Genomic DNA, 13,150 nt, shown 5'->3' with positions numbered 1-13,150 from the left:
CAGCCCTCATCTCTTTTTCCATAGCGCTCTGTCACACACAGATAAAGATTTTGCAACTTAATTTATCGAGAAACAACAACCACCAGCATAATTCGTTTCATTTCAGTCGTGTTAGTCACTTTCACAGCTGTGTTGGTTTAAAGCCTTAGACAGACTTCTCATTTAGTGCAGGTTTAGTGAGTCCAGGAAGAGTAAACAGGGGAAAACTAGTGTTTGAAAGTATTGTGTCCACTTTAATTTCTAGTTGTAGAATCAATACAATGTGTAACATGTTGAATATGGTTTATTATATTAACTTTATCTAATGCATTTGGTGTCATGAACTCACAATGAACACGTAACTACATATTAAATGCTGTAAAGAATCGTCAGGTTTATGATAGCTAATGCATTAGCTAATGTTAGTCAAATAAACCTGTAAAAAGTTGCCTCTTTGTTTAGAAAATGTAACAAAAACATTAAACAGTTTGTTGCATTTCGGATACAAAAAAGTTACAATAAAATCAGATGCAATAAATTTAAGTTTCACATTATTAAGAACCTTCATTACTGTGGGTTTAAATAATCATAGATTAATTATCATGATTGCATTGTATACTGTGTAATAACATAAAGATCTTCTAATGCTCTGCATTGAAGCATTTAAATGAGATCAATTCCTGCAATCATGCATTAAATGCCTAGTGAGTTTTCATCAACATCATGAAAGACACAAATTCAAGATTATCAGGTGAATAATGAGTTACATTTCAGTCTGTTTCTCACACTACATGTGGAGATTAAAAGAATAGTTCACCCAAAAATGAAAATTTAATAGATGTTTACTCCTCCCTCAGGTCATCCCAGATCAGCATGAGTGTGTTCTTCATCAGGTTTGTAGAAGTGTAGCATTGCATCAGTGTCTCATCAATGGATGCTCTGCAGTGAATGGGTGCCGTCAGAATGAGAGTCCAAACAGCTGATAAAAACACCACAGCACTCCAGTCCATCAGTGAACATCTGAAGAAGACAAAACCTGAAACACATCCAGCATTACGATGATTTTAACTCAAACACATAGAGTCTATAATCATAATAACACTTCCTCCAGTGAACAAGTGTTCTGCTCTGAATCAGGAGAGAAATCTGCACAGATCACGCAGCGTTTAGATCTAAACTAATCTGTGTCTGGATTTTGATGTGAGAGACAACAGTAGATGCGCTTTTTCGCTGGAGGAAGTGTTATTATGGATTATATCTCATCCAGAAGCAAAGGTTTACAGTTAAAACGTCTTAATGCTGGATTTGTTTCATCTTTTGTCTTCTCCGGATGTGAGAAGTTCTGGAGTGCTGTGGATTACTGTGATGTTTTTATCAGACTCTAATTCTGACGGCACCCATTCACTGCAGAGCATCCGTTGATGAGACACTGATGCAATGCTACATTTCTCCAAACCCGATCCAATGAAGAAGCAAATGAATCCGTTCCGTTTTGTTGATCTAGACTGAGACCGTCTTGAATGTTTGTCTCAGTGTGTAATAATGATCACTTTACGTGAGCTGAAGCCTCGGACAGTGGATGAAGCCCAGAGCACTTGCTCTCTTCACACGTTCCTCCAGTCTGCTTGATGTCCTGTAAGGCCACTGACTCTCTCTGTGTCTGTTCTTTAAGACCTTGACTTTTCTTTTCCCTGTTAAGAGTGAAATGTACAGTGAACTGATGGTGAAACAGAAAGCCGGTCACAATGATTCAGCTCTGAGACTTTACCTTTTCTCCTCTACATCCTCAATGGTATCAGGCAGAGGAATGTTGAGGGTTTCTGGCAGTAAAAAGGCTATTAAACCAGCGAGCACAGCGGATCCTCCGTATACAATGCTCGGCAGAGCCGGCAGGATCTCATCCAGGATCAGGACGGCAGGAGCGGCCATGGATCCGATCCTGGCCATCGTGGAGGCAAAGCCCATGCCGGTCTGTCTGTGGAGCAAACATCTAAACTCTTACCCCTATTCATGTAGAAGTGAGCATTGCTATTCTCTACTTATGTATGCAAAGTACAATATCTCTAATGGATGGTGCCACTTTGTCTTCTCATTAAAAATAGTAAGCTGCCTTGTACATGTATTCCTCTCTCTGTTGTGTTTTATTTCTGGTACCACTTTATAATACGATTCCATTTATTGATATCAGTTAATGAATAAGGTGTATACCATGGCACTAATATTTAGGATTAATATCTAAATGATCAGCCTGCTTTATTCATATACCACAGTATTATGATGCAACAAGACACATACTAACACCTTTTTGATGATATAGTGTCCTAACAGCTTAATGATCAATACAAAACAATCACCTTCGGCTGCTTCAGACAGACTCTATCAAGTTTGTCTTCTATAGTTGGTTTATTCTGACCTGATGACAGTAGGGTAAAGCTCTCCGGTGAACAGATAGACACAAGTAAAGGAGGCCGACGTGAAGCCCTTTCCGATAACGGCGAGCGCTGTCCTTGTGATCTGCATGTCTGCAACGACACACAGCATCATTAAACGACTGAACGATGCACGTTATATTGGAGAGAGGCTTGTGTTGTCACATGACATATGACATTTAACAGTACTTTTTGTCAAATCTTCTTACTTGGGAACGAATGATTTATTTTCGTACATATATTTACATTATTATTTTGTCTACTCTAATAGAAGCAGTCATTTTTACTGTTTAGAAAGTCAGTGTCTTGGGATTAGGTGGATGATGGTGGCCTTATAATAAGGACTTCATCACGGTCTTACCTTTAGGAACAAAAATGTTGGCGAATATTACACACGCTGACATGAGGAGACAGGTGCCTTGGGTTATGCGTCGGCCCAGAAAGCTCAGCATCAGAAGAGCGACCAGTTTAGCCGGAAAATCTACTGCGCCAAAGATGATCTGCATCAGATAGATGTTCACCCCGAACTTCTGCAGGTCCATGGCCAGACCATAATACGCAAAACTAGTCGAAAACCTGTTCAGAATTCACAAACTCAACTTCAAGATTTTTCTATGCATCAGCTTTAATTCGCTTTAAAACATTTAGAATTTTCAGTTTTATAGAATTATTCTAAATGTATCATTTAATTTACATTGTGCACATATTAGTGCAGGATTAGGCATAAAATGCATGAATGCATATGAAAATAAGATGAGAATTAAACAAGTAATTGCAATCTGGTTTAGATTCAGACAGAAATCATGTCTTTGCAGTGTTTTTCTACAAGACTTCTTCACTGCATAGAAATGTTACAAAATGCATAACATTTTTATGCAAAAGCAAGCAAAACAGGCACTATTTTAGGAATCAGAACACCTAAATTATAGTATGCATTACAGTATGGTATGATTAATGTATATTTATCACCAGTCAATCATCATCCAGATTTGTTGCACTGTACAGACAGAAACAGCTCAAAGCGATTCTCACCAGACGACCATCAGGCACATAGAGATCTTCCTCATGGTTGGTGTTTTTAGGAGATCAAACACTGTGTAAATGCTCTTACTGGACTGAACCTCTTTCTGCATGTGTGACTCCAGCACCTAAACGTGAAGAGGTCCGCTACCGTTAAATGTTTAAGGTCAGTACAGACTTCATGACACGGATATGAAGTGTGAAATGTTGCTATAGGCTAATGAGAAACCTCTAAAGTGATCTTCTCTGTCATCTCAGGCTTGCCGTTGATTTTAGCCACACGGTGGAGATGTTTCAGTGCTTCTTCAGAGCGACCGTTCAGCACCAGCCAGCGAGCAGATTCAGAGTACCACCTTTGACATGGAGACATTTCTGGATTAGGAAATGCAGAATCAACACAATCTTTGAAATGAGACCAAAGACTCATAAGACCTCTTGTTTTAAGATGCATGGTTTTATCTTGCATTTAGTGTTCTTTCCTTTCTTCATCTTTGTTCAAATCATATGCACCTGGGGTCAGTCGCATGCACCAGTAATATGGCATGATTCACATTTAATTCAGCATCAAAGATTCAATAATCTCTTACCAGCTATAGAAGAAGAAGGCAAAGAAAGGGAGACAGACGGCCACGTGTATTTTACGCCAGTCCTTCAGACTGTACGCCACTCCGGCTAGAATCATCTGACCGAACGTGAAGAAGAAAGATGAGATGGTGCCCACCAACGTCCGAGCCTTAGTAGGAATCCACTCCACCTCTAAGAAAACATGAGCATTTCACGTCACATTTATTTATTCAGCACTGTACATACAGTAATACAGACACTACTGTTTAAATGCAGCTTTACAGTAATAAACTGTGAAGTTTTTTTCTTTAAAAAGTAATAATATACACTGCTGTTCAAAAGTTTAGAATCAGTTAGATTTTTAATGTGTTTTTAGAAGACTATTATGTTCATCAAGGTTGCATGCATTTAACCAAAAATACAGAAAAAACTGTAATAATGTAAAATATTATTGCCATTTCAAATAATGGGTTTCTATTTTAATATACGTAAAAATATAATTTATTTCTGTGATGTGCGGTTGTATTTTCAGCATCATTCCTCCAGTCTTCAGTGTCACATGATCTTCAGAAATCATTAATATACTGATTTATTATCAATGTTGAAATTTTTTTGCTGCTTAATATTATTTTTTTGTAATATTTTTTGGTGAAATAAATATAATATAAATATATTTTTTTATGTGAATAAAGTAAAAAAAGAACAGCATTTATTCAAAAGAAAAATATTTTCTAACAATAAGTGTTTATCACTTTTTTAAAATCAATTGAACACATCCTTGCTGAAAAAAAGCATTAATTTAAATAAATAAATATATAAATAAATACTGAACAGTTGTGTATATTGGAAAATTTATATTTAGAATAAATGCTGTTGTTTTAAACTTTTTATTCATTAAAAAATCATAAAAAAGTATCACAGTTTCCCAAAAAATATTAAGCAGCACATGCAGCACTGATAATAAATCATCATATTTTCATGATTTCTGAAGATCATGTGACACTGAAGACTGGAGGAATAATGCTGAAAATACAGCTGTGCATCACAGAAATAAATTACACTTTAAAGTATATATATGTAAAAATTATAAATTGCAATAATATTTCACAATATTAAAGTTGTTTTCTGTATTTTTGATCAAATAAATGCAAGAAGAAGACTTCACAAATCTTACTGACCTCAATCTTTTGAACAGCATTGTTTGTATAGACATTTATTGACTTAATTGTTTATTAAAATTAGTTCTCTGTGTTAATAATTTTTTATATTGTATGTCGGATAAACCGATCAGTTCCTTTCTAATGAGTGAAGAGAGACGCTCACTGAGAGAGACGGCATTGAGAATGACTCCGGACACAGACATCCCGGTCAGGAATCTGAAGACGCAGTAAACCACGTAAGACGGAGAGAGAGCCGTGAACGTGCCTAAGACAGCCAGCTGAAAATATGACCAGATCAACATGCCCTTTCTCCCAAACCTACAGGAGAATAAAGAGTAAAGAACAGACTCTGAGATCACCTTCACTGCTTCAAAACAGCTCTGCGATGTCTTCCTTACCCATTAAATAAAGGAATGAGTGAATGAATGAATGGTGGGTTGTGGTGCAGATAATCACAGTTAGACATCCATGTGTAGATTTTGTTCTCAAAACCATTTTCAGTAATAGAAAGATAATCATGAGTGTGTTGACATTCAGTTGGAAACATGAAAAACAACCTGAGCTGGTCTCCAAAAGGTTGCAGGTTCTAACCTTGCATGCAACAATCTTACACTTTAAGTTAAAAGGTTTGTGGGAATAATTGTTTGTGTTGCTCAAAGAGTAAGGCATTGCACTAACAATGGGTTTGATTCTGTATGAGCTGATAAAATGTCTGTTTTGAATATTAAGGTCATTTAGCTTCATTTGTTTCCAACAGTGAAAATTATGGAATCACATCATCGTGCATATCTAAAAAAAATAAAGGTTATCCATAAAAACAGTCTAAACTACTACTGTTGGTTGCTAAAAACAGCACCAACTCAACCACTAGAACAACTGAGACTGAAGTCTAACAGTCTTATTGTTAATAGTCATATTTGTAGATCATTAATGTCCATGTGGGTGCAGTTTGAGATATGCAACATTGTGGCATTTTAATGCAAAAAAAAAAAAAAAAAAATACACTGGCATTTGGTTTAAATACACTTGTACATCATTGATTTGTTGCCTTCACATTTGTACTAGTGAAGAATAACCAGACACACTGTTACTGAATCTTTCCAAAAAAGCGCATTATGTGAATGTGTTTTGTGTGGAGGTGTTATAACGACAGCGGAGGCAGCTGGTTATGCTTTACCTGTCAGATAAGCCTCCAAATATAATGGCCCCCGTCAGCACTCCTCCCATGTAAATGGTCTGGCTCATTTGTTTGAGCGGACGGAGGGTACAAACCAAATCCCACTGTGACAAATAAGAGAAAAGCATTACTGCATGGATGGCAACTCACGCAGCATGTGGAAAAGTTTCTCTTAGGATCATGTTTCTGTGGACAACATTAACAGAAGCCTTTAGCCTTGATTTAAGATAAAACTCTGGAAAGGTGCCAGTTTGCAAAATCCCTCTTCATCAGGATGGACTCAACACTTTCAGAGTCAGCGGACAAACTCCTTCCAGTTTATCTAATTCACTCAAAAACTTTCTGATTTTCTTCACTGTTAAAATGAAAATAAAAGGAAATAAAGTATTTGAAAATCATGTTTTAGTGATCATCCTAAATTAGATTTGAAAGCTTAAACACAAAAAATTAATCCTGTGAAATCCTTGTTGAAATTAATCATTGTGTTACTATGGAAATAGTAGACACTTCGCAGGCTCCTCCCCCTAGTGGGCGGTGACAAGTGTCATATTACAAAATTGACTGCAAAATTGAACTTCTCCTGATATTGACAAAACACATATCATTTGAAAGGTCTCAAGGTTTCAATATTGATATTTTGTGAAATAAGTAAGAAGTAATATTGAGAGAGAAATCTATACATTTGTGAATGAAAATGTAGGGTATTAATAAAAAAAATAATTGGAGTGTTTCATGTCACCTGGTGGCTGTTTTTAGTATTGCGCATAAACAAAATCTCAAAGAAACCTAAATTTTTGTGATATCAACTTCATATTTGAAACATAGACTAAATAAAGCTACCTTTATGGCTTTGGATTTATATCCAAAACATTCTGTAAAATATTTATTTTGTATAAACTAAAACAATTTAGTACAGCACATTTTCTATTTTTTTTTTATGTCTTCTTTAAAAAGTGTTCGTGAAACACAACCTTTTATGTTCAGATAGTTCGTTTTCACTTCTGTGTTATTTTTTATTTTCTCATTTAATATTATTATATTAATATTCTAATTGCAAACTGAAGTGCAAAAGGTTGAATTGTAAATCCATGCACATGTGAGAATGTTTTCAACTTGATAAAAAAAAAAAGCATTTAAAAGGTGCTACTTATTTCCTTTCGACCTAAAAAATTTAGTAATTCATGCAATATATATTTTTTATTTTCTTATAAAAAGTAGATCACATCAAGTTTTAATCTGGACACCACTTGCTAATTTTTAACCTAAGATGTTGTAAAATGTCCAGAGAGCTGATGGAAGCGACTTACTTCTGACACTATGGTTGAGATGAACTGAGTCTTGTCGTATGTCCAGCCCTCAGCACAAGCCTCTGTCTGCAGGTCCGATGCATTTGTGTGAGTCGATTGGTCTGTGATTAAGTGCCACTGAGCGTCGGTGTACCGGGAGCATCTGGACGGAGAGAGGGATGAGTCCAGCGGGATGAAGGCGCGCAGCAGCGCCGCGGTGCTCTGGTTCTGCGACGCCGTGCTGTTCGGGATGCGACAGTGATGCTCCGGTACTCCAGCAGTGAAGTTATTGAGCAAATTCTGGCTAGCCATTAGAAGGCCAGGGATGGACAGAAGAGTGACATGAATCATCTGAAAGCGTCCAAACCCGCCAACTTCATCCAGAAGATCCGCAAAGCCCATGTTAGTATTGATATAGATCTATATATTTCTTCTTTCCTCTGCAGACTGACACAACTCACCCCCACTGAACTCTCGATGTCACGTTAAAAAAAAAGCAGATACAAACAAGTTATTCAAAACTTGGAATGATTAATTTTGAGGTTAATGGTTGCCAAAGGAGTTTCTGATTTCTGAACACAACACATTTTCCTAACACAGAGATGGAGTGAATTAAAAGTCGCCCCCTCCATGACACACACACACACACACACACACACACACACACACACACACACACACAGAACAATAATCAAGTTTTAATCTGATTAAAATACCCTGCACTGGAATTTTCATAAAGAGCTTGTGCAGAACCAATGACCTTGACAAAATAAGCCAGGTCTCATTTTCTTTATTGTGTCTTTTTATGAATAAGAAAACAATGCTTTTGTAAAGTGCACTTTTTTGCAAATGATTATCAACCTATAAATTGTGCGTCTGGTAATAGCTAGTTTTATTTAACACCAACATACATACACCATCTTATGTCATTTCTATAAGATAGATCAGATAGAATTACTGTAGCTTTTTTAGTGTTTAAACATTTTTACTAAATATGAAAGGAGCATGTTCTCACTAAACATGTATTTTCTTGTTCTTGTTCTTGTTGCCTCGAGGCACCTGAGGCCATTCACAAACATCTGATCTTACTATAGGAGTCTCCCTTAGAGTTCCTAAGAGTTTTAGCTGAAAGGAATAGAAATTAGACCATCCGACATAGAGTTTGTTTCTTTATTGAAACAGAGCACTTGCTCATCAGTGGATGCTCTGCAGTGATTGTTGTGATTAAACTTTAGTAGAGCAAAACGTGGCAGTTTGAGCGATTATGCAATGAAGCAAAGCCTTAGCCTAGCAGTGACAGACTTAAAAATCCCCCTTGCTTTCACTTGCTGGACATTGTACAACATGGAAAATGAACCAAAGAGCATTCTTGGCCAGACTGACGTTAAAATGGGTCTTACCTAAGAAAAGTTTAAGAACTACTCTCCTAATACGACTGCAAGCTATCTTTATCAGTGTTAGTTTTTGTGTTAAATAGTGACTGACTCGGGTACATTTGTGTGACAGCTGATTAATACCGTGATCATAATTGATTACTATGTGTCTATCATAAGAAGACCAAAAATGCAAAAGGAGCTTCTGAATGCATTCTAGATTTTGACATGCCATACTTTACGTTTGATTAATGCACATTTAGAAACTAATCATGTGGGCCTTATGTTGAGAAACTGTTATTTTTGTGAAGACCAAGTTGAGAGAATGGCTGCAACAGGATCCTTATCCAATGGCTTCTGTGACCTTTCAAAAGTACAAGACGCTGTCCTGGAGAATATGTCAGGAAAAAAATTATGAAGATGAAATGTTAAAAAGAGGACAAGAGGGCAGGTTTGAAATAAGGGTCAAGGTACACTAGGAGGATGGAAGTTAAGAAAAAAAATGCTGACAAAGGAAAGGTTATAGATGGACTAAAAATGTCCAAAATGGTAAAACAGTAAGCGTTTAAGGGTCTTAAGTTGATGAGTAGTTGCCGGTTAGTGTGAGTTTAATGTGAGACCAGGGGTCTGTCCCAATACACAACCTTGCAGTCTTTGCCGTTTGACAATGAGTGCATGTGACAGAAAGTAACACTGTCCCAGGTCTGAAAACACACTTCTGCTTTTCCCATCACTCATCATGTTCAGGAACGAATTTGCTCTGAAAATTACATATTTTGTGGACCTTCCATTGTAAGTAAAATTAATAAGATATTACATGTAATTTGGTAGTAAAACATTAAGTGTTGCACATTTTATTGGTGCAGAGACAAGTATATGCATTATGTAAAATCTCTTAATTAAAAGTACCACAGTTAAATTGTGTTGTCTGTTACAAGAAGATTACTGAAAAGACATTTACAGTTTTATTTTAAAGTGCAAAGTATCGAAAATTAACGTGCACATGAAATTCAGTAAAAAGTGTGTCCTAGTGGGCAGTGTTGGGGAAAGTTACTTTTAAAAGTAATGCATTACGATATTGTGTTACTCCCTAAAAAAGTAACTAACTAATTACGTAATGCGTTACGTTACTTTTGAGTTACTTTCACCTTACTTTTTAAATATAAGCAGGGCTTGATTTTGTCATGGTTCATGGATTCATTGACTCGCCCTCGCTATGTGGGTGCACGTGGGTTCAATGGGTGCAGCTCATCAGCGCGGCTCGGGTTCCGCTGATGTTCACTTACTATTGAATCCTTGACTGTTCTTTCGAGCCATGACAAAACCATCTGACCACACCATGGATTCAGCAGCCAGTCTCGAACAGATGTTCGCAGGTAACTACGCCCGAATGGATCGTCAGGATGAACAGATCGGAGCCTCGGGTCGGGCGATACAGGCTCTGGTAACGCAGGTGACCGAGCTCACCTCTCAATTACAACTTCTGAGAGGTCCTAGACAGCACCGCCCCCGCCTGTTTCCCCGGAGAATACCAACTTCAACCAGGTGGAGTCGGCATCCTGAGGGTGATTTCGCTGACTTCTCCAGTTACAGGAGGTGGACCACAGTCAGCCCCTCTAACGATCCTGAACCCATTTAGGTGGGTCGAGCTCGGCTCTCCTGGGAGGAGAGAGAACATTGCCGCTCAAGGGGTGTGTGTCTGTACTGTGGAGAGGCCGGCCAATTTATTTCTAGCTGTCCTTTAAAAGACCAAGCCCGGCGGTAGGAGGGAGGATACTGTCGGCCGGGCTTTCCATGACCAGACCCTCAAACGCCACCCTCCTCCCGGTGAGACTCCAGTGGGTAGGCAGCTCTTTCAACGGCAAGGCACTGGTGGATTCGGGAGTGAAGGGGAACTTGATGGACTTTTCTTTGGCTCGCAAACTTCACCTCCCCATCACAGCGCTGGAACACCCCATCACCATTCACGCACTAAATGGACAGGAACTCCAGGGCATTACTCACACCACTGGGCTCATCACACTCATCACCTCGGGTAACCACACTGAGAGGACCTCACTCTACCACTCTACCATTCCATTGTCCTGGATCATCCGTGGTTGGCTAAACACGGACCCAGGATAGAGTAGGGTCAGAACTCTGTGTCTAGTTGGAGTTATCAATGTTATGCCTCATGTCTTTCATCTGCTGTTCCGTCTGTTTTTTGTTCTGTGTTGCAGGAGGAGCCAGTGAATCTGTCCAACGTGCCACCAGAGTATCTCAACCTGAAGGAAGTGTTCAGTAAGTCCCTGCTGCTTCTCTTCCTCCGCATCGTCCCTATGACTGTGCTAAAAATGTTTTGCTGTCCCAGAAAGGGAGACTATGGAGAAATATATTTCTGATTCTCTAGCAACAGAGTTCATCCACCCTACCTCTTCTCCAGTGGGGGCGGGATTCTTTTTTGTGGGTTAGAAGGATGGTTCTCTGCAACCTTGTATTGATTACCGGGGGTTGAACAGCATCACGGTAAAGAATAATTATCCTTTGGCGTTGATGTCTTCAGCATTCGAAAGATTGCAGGGAGCATCAATCTTCACAAAATTGGATTTACGGAATGCATATCATTTGGTTCGCACACGGAAGGGGGATGAATAGAAGACCGCGTTCCACACCCCCAGGGGGTACTTTGAATATTTGGTTATGCCGTTCGGTCTTTCCAACTCCCCAGCGGTCTTCCGGGCACTTGTCAATGATGTGTTGAGAGACATGGTAGATCAGTTCATATATGTTTACCTGGATGACATATTGATTTTTTTCTTCGTCTCTCCAGGAACACGTTAAACACGTCAGACGAGTGCTTCAGAGGTTGCTAGAGAATGGGCTTTTTGTCAAGGTGGAGAAATGTGCTTTCCATGAACAGTCTGTTTCTTTCCTAGGGTACATCATTTCCTCTGAGGGAATACGGATGGACCCTGTAGTTCATATGGGACACGTCCCAGCCAGGATTTTAATATTGCCTAAAATATCCAGGTTTTGGCTATTTGTACTGTGCAGATTGATTGTTGTGAATAATGAGAGCTATAAAGAGCAGAGCAGACGGCTCCTTATGCTTTTGAATCGCTTTTACGTGTATGTTCATTCGGTTGACTTGAAGGATTGTGGCGCACTTTGTTTTTTTTTGTTTTTTTTTGGATTTGTGCGCAGTGACGCTTCAAGTCAATCGAACGAACAAACACGTGCGCATATTTGCATCGCTTTGATTGTTCCCTCTAGATCTCACCTTCTCACACGCAGCCCCATGATTGGTCGACTGTGTACAATACCTGCATGTTATTGGTCAATCTGCTCTGGATGTTTAAGGCATTATTAAAATTCTGGCTGGGACGTGTCCCGTATGAACGGCGCATATGGTCACCCTAGGACCCTGAGAAGGTTAAGGCTGTGGTGGAGTGGCCAAGCCCCACAGAGGTTTCTGGGATTTGCCAACTTCTATCGGTGTTTTATTCGCAACTTCAGCCAACTAGCCACACCTCTGACTGCCTTGACCTCCCCCAGAATGGCGTTCAGGTGGTCAGACACAGCTAAGGCTGTGTTTGCCAAACTGAAAGGCTGTTTCGGCCCCTATCCTTATAGCCCCTGTTCATCACGTCAGTTCATGGTGGAGGTCGATGCGTCAGAGGTGAGGGTAGGAGCAATGCTGTCCCAGCATTCTCCCACAGACAACAAGATGCATCCCTGAACATTTTTGTCCCATCGTTTATCACCTGCCGAACGTAACTACGACATTGGTAACAGAGAGTTGTTGGCAGTCAAGTTAGCATTGGAGGAGTGGCGTCACTGGTTAGAGGGGTCGGGTGTACCCTTTATTATCTGGACCGATCACAAAAACCTGGAATATATCAGAACCACCAAAAGACTGAACTCCAGGCAGGCACCATGGGCAATTTTTTTCGGTCGTTTAGATTTTTCTCTCTCGTACCGCCCGGGTTCCAAAAACATCAAACCTGACTCTTTATCGCATGTTTTTGACCGTTCCGAACGCCCGTCTTCTCCCTAGTGTATTTTACCCGAGACATTAATGGTCTCCACACTCACATGGGAGGTTGAATTGAAGGTCAAGAGGGCCTTAGAAGGGGTAACGCGTCCACCCTGGTGCCCACCGAATCGCTTATTTGTGCCGGAG

General features: G+C 39.3%; 1 protein-coding gene across 1 annotated transcript; it reads right to left on the bottom strand.

Moving 5' to 3' along the window:
• Positions 1-1,376: 1,376 nt before the first annotated feature.
• oatx (organic anion transporter X) lies at positions 1,377-8,211 on the bottom strand. The gene is made up of 10 exons (XM_026234180.1): positions 7,637-8,211; positions 6,330-6,433; positions 5,316-5,470; positions 4,016-4,184; positions 3,658-3,781; positions 3,441-3,556; positions 2,770-2,984; positions 2,393-2,501; positions 1,748-1,954; positions 1,377-1,670 (listed from the first exon to the last, which is right to left on the bottom strand). The coding sequence occupies exons 1-10, from the start codon at positions 8,015-8,017 to the stop codon at positions 1,526-1,528; spliced, it is 1,725 nt and encodes a 574-aa protein (XP_026089965.1). The 5' UTR covers positions 8,018-8,211; the 3' UTR covers positions 1,377-1,525.
• Between the last annotated feature and the right edge of the window lie 4,939 nt (positions 8,212-13,150).

Source organism: Carassius auratus, chromosome 46 (assembly GCF_003368295.1).
Source record: "Carassius auratus strain Wakin chromosome 46, ASM336829v1, whole genome shotgun sequence".
In the NCBI taxonomy this organism is placed as follows: domain Eukaryota; kingdom Metazoa; phylum Chordata; class Actinopteri; order Cypriniformes; family Cyprinidae; genus Carassius; species Carassius auratus.
The sequence above is the reverse complement of the archived record's forward strand: the minus strand, read 5'-3'. Positions and strand labels throughout refer to the sequence as shown.

Bases quoted from the DNA above. Each gene is read 5' to 3' on its own strand.
- oatx (XM_026234180.1), bottom strand. From the start codon at position 8,017: ATGGGCTTTGCGGATCTTCTGGATGAAGTTGGCGGGTTTGGACGCTTT. The intron at 5,471-6,329 runs GTAAAGCATAAC...ATTCTCCTGTAG, and splicing joins TTTGGAGGCTTATCTGACAG to GTTTGGGAGAAAGGGCATGT. The intron at 2,502-2,769 runs GTAAGACCGTGA...GTGTCGTTGCAG, and splicing joins CAACATTTTTGTTCCTAAAG to ACATGCAGATCACAAGGACA.